General features: G+C 40.3%; 1 protein-coding gene across 3 annotated transcripts in view; it reads right to left on the bottom strand.

The window, feature by feature from the left end:
* TTN (titin) overlaps positions 1-8,924 on the bottom strand; it is a 274,747-nt gene that overhangs the window by 23,880 nt on the left and 241,943 nt on the right. For all 3 annotated transcript variants that reach the window (XM_040227721.1, XM_040227720.1, XM_040227719.1), the window contains 11 exons: positions 8,406-8,702; positions 7,709-8,296; positions 7,319-7,621; positions 6,909-7,205; positions 5,334-5,621; positions 4,922-5,221; positions 3,926-4,228; positions 3,531-3,836; positions 1,655-3,421; positions 1,050-1,343; positions 94-381 (listed from right to left, as the gene is read on the bottom strand). In XM_040227721.1, coding sequence (XP_040083655.1) covers positions 94-381; positions 1,050-1,343; positions 1,655-3,421; positions 3,531-3,836; positions 3,926-4,228; positions 4,922-5,221; positions 5,334-5,621; positions 6,909-7,205; positions 7,319-7,621; positions 7,709-8,296; positions 8,406-8,702 — 5,031 coding nt within the window. The remainder of the gene's footprint in view (positions 1-93; positions 382-1,049; positions 1,344-1,654; positions 3,422-3,530; positions 3,837-3,925; positions 4,229-4,921; positions 5,222-5,333; positions 5,622-6,908; positions 7,206-7,318; positions 7,622-7,708; positions 8,297-8,405; positions 8,703-8,924) is intronic.

Raw genomic sequence — 8,924 nt, forward strand, 5'->3', positions numbered from 1 at the left:
TTTCTTCTCCCTTGTCCATTAAAATGCAATTAGGCCTGTCTTTAATCCAAGTTCTGTACATTGTAAGATTAAGAAGCTATTTTAGAAGTTTACCTTGTACTCTCACTGTAATCTCTGCTTTTGTGGAGCCGGATGCGTTTTTGGCTTCCACTCTGTATACACCACGATGGTCCCGAGTAGCATCTCTAACAAAGAGGCTGGTGGATCCAAGGACATCGGTTATTTCCATGTTCATCTTCTTCTCAATTTCTACTCCATCTTTGAACCAGGTTACTCGAGGTACTGGTCGTCCTTGTACCAAAGCTTTAATTCTAAGGCTCTCTCCAGATTTAATAGTGATACCATCAAAGTACTCAGGGCCAAACTCTACAGTTGGTGCAACTGTAAAAGAAATAGAATTATATACATTAATTTGATTTAATAAAGACGTAAACAAACATGTTTTTCATTAGCACCATATCATAAAGCCTGGAAGGGTAATCCTTATACCAAAGGCTATTTTGAGAGTATGATTGATGGTTGAGAATTTAGACTCAAAGTTAAACGTGCATATTGTTATCTCCTTTGTTTGTCATGTTATTACTCTTGAATTTCCACTTGTAAAAAAGAGGAATGAAATATTTGTAGGTCATCTACTTCCTAATACTGCTTCATATTCAAACGAGTTCCTGTTCCATGCCATCAGCTGCACTCAGGCAAGATAATTGTGCTGTTGAATTTTTGTGATTTCAATAGAAATGGACTGTTATTCTTGAGAACTTTATTCTTTATTATAAATGACTGAAATTACAAAACTGAAAACCATCCCCATTTGCATGCTCTTTATGTGGAAATGAAATAATAGACGCAGTAAAAAGTTGATGCTAATCACATCTTTTTCTTCTCTTTATCTGAGAGGTAGAAAAATCTAATTCATCTACCTAACAACCTTTGGTAATCTGTATGAAGCATTGGTTTTATTCTCATTTTACACACCAGGGACCAAAAACATATATATTTAAAAACATGGATGTTCTTAGTTACACTGGAAATCAGTTGTAAATGCTTACCATTTTCATCTCTGGTCATGATAACACCAGAAGACTGTGACGGCGGGCTTATGGTTCCAACAGCATTTCTTGCGATTATTCTGAACTCATATCGATCCCCAGGACTGAGTCCTGTTACCGTGTACTGACATTCACTGACGTCAGTAAAGTTGCATCTGGTCCATCGATCGCTCCCTTGCCGTTTCTCGATGCTGTAGGCCACTATCTTACTGCCTCCATCACGCAGCGGTGGGTTCCATTTCAGTGTGATGGTTTCCCGGGTGACATCAATGTAGTCAGGAGTGCCAGGTGGGTCTAAAAATTATATGAAAGTTAAAGGTGTCGTTACTTCTGTAATCAACTCTTAATCCTCAATGGAAGAGGAAAAAAATGAATAAATCCCCCAAACTCATTTTAGCCATTAATTGAAATTTTTTGGTATCAGAATCTTTAAAAACATTTTTAAAATTACTTTATTAGACTGATTTAAAATCATTCCCCTTGCTTTACCTGACCAACTCCAGTGTCAAGAAAATATGTGAGAAGGTGATATGTGGAAGAAAATTAGTGTTAGTAACACATTAGTTGCTGAATTAAATATACTGGAATAATCTTCAGTCACTTACCTACTGGGGAAACAGCTAAGGTAAATTTGCTTGGGTCGCTAGGTGAGCTTAGGCCAGCAGAATTTTCAGCGAATACACGGAACTGGTAATCCAGGCCTTCCATTAATCCAGTAGCTCTATATTCTCTTCCAGATATTGGTGACATATTAATTCTTTGCCAGAGGATGCTGTTTCTTTCTTTCTTTTCAACATGGTATCCAGTAACTTCTGAACCACCATCGTAAACTGGAGCATCCCAAGTGAGTGACATGCCATCAGAAGTCACATTGTATGTAACTGGCTTTCCTGGGGGGCCAGGAATCCTGAACTGGTGTTTGGCCAAAATGATGTTTGAGACAAGTGGTTGGCTGACTCCATATCTGTTTTCTGCCCTAACTCTAAACTGATATTCGGCATCTTTGACTAGGTTAGGAACTTTGAAAGTTGTCCGGGCAACGCTGGAACACACCATCTTCCAATTAGTTTGTGAAGCTTCTCGCTTCTCAATGCTGTAACAGGTAATTTCACCTCCTCCATCATCATCAGGCACATCCCAGGACATGATGACGCTATCGGCCTTGATTTCCTCGAATCGAATGGGCCCTTTGGGCTTAGATGGCGGGCCAAGTGTGATGACTGTAATGGGATATGCGTTTCGACAGACTGCGTTATCGAGAATAATGGTGTATTTCCCTCCATTCTCCTTCTTCGCATTCTTTATACTCAAAGTAAGCTTGTTTTCGGTTTTACCCAAACGAACGTGTTCACTTTCTTTCAGTGGCAAACCATCTTTCAACCAACTGATAGATGGCTTGGGTTTTCCTTTATAAGGTAATTCGAGGTGCACATTGTGTCCAATTCTCACAGCGACTTGTGCCCCAGGGATTTCTGACAGATTAACTTCAGGTGGAATGACAAGTTCTTTCACTGTAACTGGCCCAATAGTGACATCATCACTCAGCCCTTTCTCATTTCTGGCAGACACTCTGAATTCCAGCTCTGACAGTTCCTTGAGCTGGCCAACCTCAATTTCACATGTCTTACTTATTCCAGCATGTGACCACGTTTGTTCACCTTTACCTTTCCTTTCCACAATATAATCTGTGATTACACTACCACCATCAAAGTCGGGCTTGGTCCAGCTCAGCGTAACAGATGTCTTTGTTGAGTCTTTCACTGAGAGATCGCGTATAGGTGCTGGTACTTGGGCAGCCTTCACAGGCTCTGTGGTTTCACAGGGTTCCCCAATTCCAATTTCATTTACCGCAAAAACTCTGAAGAAGAACGGAGTTTTCTCTGACAAATCTGTTACTTTAAAGGATGTGCTAGAACATTTGTGTGACACAGAAGACCATGTTCTCTTGGTAGCATCTTTCTTCTCAATGATGTAATTAATTATAGGAGATCCTCCGTCAATGAGAGGAGGTTCCCAGAACAAAGTGACTGTGCCTTGAGAAACATGTTTAATCTGTAGTTTTTGGCAGGCGGCTGGTGTGTCAAGCACTTTAACACTCACAGTTGAAGACTTTGGTTGACCAACACCATTTTCTATTGTGAGAATATATTTGCCTGTATCATGGCGAGTGACTTGAGGGATAATGAGTAATGAAGATGAGTCAGTGTTTTGAATGCTGTAGCGGGCATCACTGCCAAGATTCTTCTCATCTTTTCTCCATGTGACAGTAGGTGGAGGTCTGCCTTTGAAGGGAATCAACACGTGTACGTCTTCGCCAGCTTTAGCTATAATGGAGGTCCTAAAAGCCATGTCTAGGTCGATCTCTGGTTCCTCTGTAGACATAAAATGGACATATACAGTGAATTTTAAAGCAAGGAAATGAGTGATTTCCTGGAGTCACTCTATTAAAATAAAAGCATAATCACATCAGTAGGTACGTACCCAGTATGTCTTTAGCTTGTGCGGGTTCAGTCATTGCTATAGGTTCACCTTGTCCAGCACAGTTTACAGCAGACACCTGGAAGTAGTAATTGACTCCAGGACTCAGGTTGGATACCACATATTCTGTAGTTCTGACTTCTCCTTTGGTAGAGACAACAGTCCATTCCTCTTCCTCTCCTTGTCTCATGGCAACAACATATCCAGTAACAGCACTGCCCCCATCATAGACAGGTTTACTCCATCCAAGAGTGATGGATGATTTAGTTGAATCTGCAATTCTTATCTTAGCCGGTGGGCCTGGTGGATCTGGAATGGACAGTCACAATACCATAATTATGCAACTGGGTACAACTGGGCGATGTGAAAGATGACACAGGTGAAGAGGCTGCACTTACCAATAGGATCAGCAGCTTTGTAGAAGTCGGATGGTTCAGAAAATGGACCCTGTCCAGCAGCATTTATAGCACAAACTCGGTATTGATAGTCACTGTGTTCCGTGAGTCCTGTCACTTTCTGTCTGGTGTCACGGATTGTCTCTTTAAGGACTTTAAACCATCCAAGACTCTTCTTGTCTCGTTTCTCAAGGATATAACCACTTATGTCACTGCCACCATCTGCAACCGGCCTGCTCCAGACAACAGTCATCGAATTCTTGTTAATTTTTGTCACCTCTGGCACGCTGGGAGGCCCAGGTGTGACTGTTTAAAAAGGAAGAGGAAAATGAGTTAAAAGAGTCAACATTACTGATAGATTCTACTTTTTAATCTTCATGTCCTACTTAAGAATATTTGTCTCATTTATTATATTTTCCACCTGGTGAAAAGGATCATTATGAGAAGTGATATGATGAGCAAGAAAATAAGTCAATCAAGCTCTGGAAACTATTAATAGCTAGCAGAATAGTATTTGTTTACTTATGAATTTATTTATGGTCACATCACACAGCTTGTGGGATCTTAGTTCCCCTGACCAGGAACTGAACCCAATCTCTGCCAGTGAAAGCATCAAGTCCTAACCACTGGACTGCTAGGGACATCTCAGTTTATTTTTAAATTTTCATGAATTTTACTCATTTCAGTGAGTAATGATAGAAATTTGAGAGATGAGATGCTATCTGAGCAAATAGACATTTGTAAATGGATTAGTAATGGCTGCATGACGTAGAAGAGTCTCGAAGATAATCTTAATTTAAGCCAACATTTACCAAACTTGCTGTTGGAGATACTATTTAGTGCCTTGATTCAAAACAAGGTCTCATTTATTTCAAAGCAATTACAACTAATACTCAAGGAATAAAATGATCACCTGGTAGGATTTGATACAATGAAAATAAGTAAGTAAATAAATTTTCATGTATTTGATTTTAGTTTTCTAATGAAATCTTATCTCACCAAATGCATTCCTTGCTATCACTGGGTGAGATTCCAGTGCATCACCAATTCCATATTTGTTCACAGCGCGAACCCGGAAGATGTATTCATTTCCTTTGATGATTTTGGTGGTCTTAATGATACACTCTTCCAAATTTTCAGACACCATAGACCACACAACGCGGCTTGTCTCACGCTTTTCCACGATGTAGTGAGTGATTTTTGCACCACCATCATCTGCCGGAGGCTGCCAGAGAAGAGTTATCTTTTCAGCAGTGACAGTCTTAAATTCAATTGGTCCACCTGGAGGTCCTGGTTTGTCTGTCAGTGAAAGAACAAAATGGTATATTAATAAATTTAGAAAGGTTTCTAATTTAAAATCATTAAATTTTAGGCAAATGAAATATGATGTTGGCCTGCATTCAGCACCTACCAAGGATCTGCAGTCTAATTGTGGCTGAGGCTGAGCCCATGGCATTCCTTAGTTTTAACTCATAGGTTCCACTATTAAGGCGAGTTGCATCTTTGATGAGTATAGATGCAAGGTCAGTGGTATTTTCGACACAGACCAGTGCATTGGTTTGTAACTCTTTGTCATCTTTATACCACTCAATTGTAGGCTCAGGTTTGCCAGAAATGCCAGCTCTGAGCTTCACAGATGTCCCTGCTCTGCATTTGACTACTTCTGTATATTCTAGAGGCAAATCAATTACAGGTCCACCTGTAAGAAAAACAGATCATAAATATTTAAAAGATCACAAGGATAAAGAAAATAATCACAGCAACTTCAAAGTAAGCTCATTGGCCTTTATTAAATAATAAATGTACACACGGTAGTTCTAATCCCATTTATATTTTATATTTAATTTTATGAGCTACTCTTCTATCTCAGATGAGGAAGAAAGATTGTGAGCAAGCTCTGAACCCCAGTGACAGCACTAATTGCACAGGGATTCAAGTGCCTTTGAAATGTAAAGTCTATTACGCGTTTTATTCCAGTAATGAAATGGGACACAGAACAATGATCTGGTTCTTTTTATTTCCCTTCCCAGTTCACTGGTATTCAAGTGGGGGCAGTTTACAGCAGACCCTTAATGCTGAATTCTCTACTCACGGAGCTGTATAGTCCCCTGGACTGGTTTTGTGCCAGGCTGCTTACAAGTTTTGAGAAACAGAATTAATTTGACTTGCTTCACAGTCTCACAAATACTGACTCAGTGTCTACTAAGCCTGGTTCATAGAGAGAGGCCCGAGGAGTCTCATCATGAAGATGGAAGTGGGTACTTCTGCCCCGATATCACAGAGAAACCCCTTGGAAATGGGGGATTTTTAGAAACGGCATCACTGGGTACCTAACTCTCATGAAATTTTAGTTTTTAACCTACTGTTGAGTTGAATGTGCTACTTATTTTCCAGTAGTGTATTTTGGGATGTCTATGTGTATTTCGGACAACGGCAATGTAGAGAGAATTCTGAAGTCTGTTTGAATTTCCCCTCTATCATTCATAAGCTGCTTTGATGTTGAGGAAGTTATGTACGCACTCTAAACCTCACTTTCTCTTCTGTAAAATGAGCTGATCTTAAGGCTGTTGGAACTAGGGGAGAGAACTCATGGAAGGTACACAGCAAATGTTAGCTGCTGCTAATATTTATCATCATTAACACCTCTGTTTAGTTTTCACTTGTTTAAGAGGAATATTCTCTGAGCATCCAACCATCGCTTTAATTATTGATGCTGAAAATTTTAAATAGAAACATGAAAGACTGAAATCAGAAAGGCCTTTTGCTATCCTGTAGTCCAAATCTCATGTTTTACAGTTAAGCCAAAAGGCCTGGGGTGTTATGGAATTTTCCTAAGACCACCCACCATCCCCAGGTAATTCATAATTTTTCCTAAATATCTAACAAGGTACATAGTAAAAGTTATCCTATAGATTAGGACCAGAAAAAGTAAGATAGAATATTGAGTTAAATTACTGCTGTGGTTCAAAATACTAAAAATGCTTACCATAGGAATCAATGCATGTGATGGGGCCTACAACCTCAGATGGATTGCTGATGGACCCGACGGCATTTCTAGCAAAGACACGGAATTCATACTGGGCATTCTGAGTCAAGCCAGAGACAGTGAAGTGAGTCTCGGTAACGTTGGTAAAGCTGGCCTTGGCCCATCTGCCATCTGGAAGGTCTCGTCTCTCAACCATGTAGCCTGTAATCTTGCTTCCTCCATCAAAAGCGGGTTGTTGCCATGAAAGGTTGACAGAGTTCTTTGAAATGTCAGTGATACGGAGGTTTCTTGGGGGTTCTGTGAAAAGACAGAAAGCAGATTAGTGGCACTTAGGTCATTATTTTACTTTGCAGAAAGAAGGTTTGCATTGCTAAGTAGTCAGAACTGTCCTTCTTGTGACAAATACATACCACAGGCATCAATGGCTAGGACTGGTTCTGAAGGATGGCTGGGCTTCCCAATCCCAGCAGCATTTTCTGCATACACCCTGAATTCATAGATTAATCCGGCACTAATTGTTGTGACTTTGAAGTGAGTTGTGCGGATGAGCATTTTGTTGGCTTTTTGCCATAAGATGCTGTTTCTGTCTTTCATCTCCAGGTGATAGCCTATAACTGGACTGCCTCCATTGGACACTGGTTCATGCCAGCCCACGGTGATACTTTCTCGAGTGACATTGGTGACCCATGGTGTAGATGGTGGTCCAGGTGTTGCTATAAAAGACAGAAATCCCATGGTTAATATAGACATTTCAAACATTTTTGTATTTGGAAATATGGGATCTTTGAGAAGTTACTTACTGTATGGTAGTTTGACAACCACACAAGCTGAATCTATGTGATCACTGATGCCAAAGCGGTTTTCTGCCTTGATGCGGAATTGGTATTCTTCTCCTGTGGTCAGTTTCATGACTTTAATCATGGTTCTTGCAACTGTTGCAGACACTTCTGTCCATACTGCAGTACTTGTCTCTCTCTTAAGTACAATGTAATTGGTAACCTGAGTTCCACCATCATACTTAGGTGGCTCCCATTTGAGAGTCACACTGTCTTCAGTTATATCACTTATCACAACAGGGCCAGTTGGGGGACCAGGTCTGTCCAGTACGACGATGTTAATGAAAGCTTTGGTCGTTCCACTGGAGTTGGCAGCTGTGATCTCGTATCTTCCAGCATCAGCGGCAACACTTTCTTTGAGATTGATGGTCAGGTTTTCAGCAGTAATCTCAGTATTAAACCTCATGGTTGCTTTCAGTGGGACACCATCTCTTGACAAGGTCACTTTGGGCAGTGGTTTTCCAGAAATCGGAATGTCAACTTTAAGGTTTGAACCAGCTCTAACGTAGACGGTATGGCTTGGGAAATTCTTCATGTCAATTTCAGGTGGTTCTGAAAAATGAGAGTAGAGAAGATGAAGGTGAAAAGAGTGTTTTTTGCAAGTTGACTAAAATCAATGCAAATAATTTCAAATTTTGCTTCTACATAAAATTAAACACACCTAGCTGCTCCTTAACAAGGACAGGAAGCAGAAGCTCTCTTGGGTCACTCAGGCCAGCTTGATTTTCAGCAAACACCCGGAAAAAGTATTCAGAATTCTGCCTCAGACCAGAAACAGCATGGTGGGTTGACTTTACCACCGCACATCTAACCCAGGTCGTCTGTCCTTTTTCTAGTGCTTCAATGACATAATGCACAATTCTGCTTCCACCGTCATGCTCTGGCTTCAACCAGGCCAGGGAAACACTGTCTTTGGATACACTTGTTACTCCAAGTTTTTCAGGCGGGCTTGGCTTTTCTATGAAAGTAAAACATCAGAAGAAAGTGAAGATTATTGCAACATTTTTCCCCACATGTGTTCTTCCTGCCTTGTCAAAAGAAAAAATTTTAATGAAGGCATACAATTACTTTGAGACTTCCTTACTTTTTATATGATCAGTTTAGCTTCTGAGTCAAGCAAAACTTTCCCAGGCTTTGTCATTTTATGTCACAGCATGTCATAGCATTCAGATCAAATAAG

Source organism: Oryx dammah, unplaced genomic scaffold (assembly GCF_014754425.2).
Source record: "Oryx dammah isolate SB20612 unplaced genomic scaffold, SCBI_Odam_1.1 HiC_scaffold_27, whole genome shotgun sequence".
NCBI classification, from domain to species: domain Eukaryota; kingdom Metazoa; phylum Chordata; class Mammalia; order Artiodactyla; family Bovidae; genus Oryx; species Oryx dammah.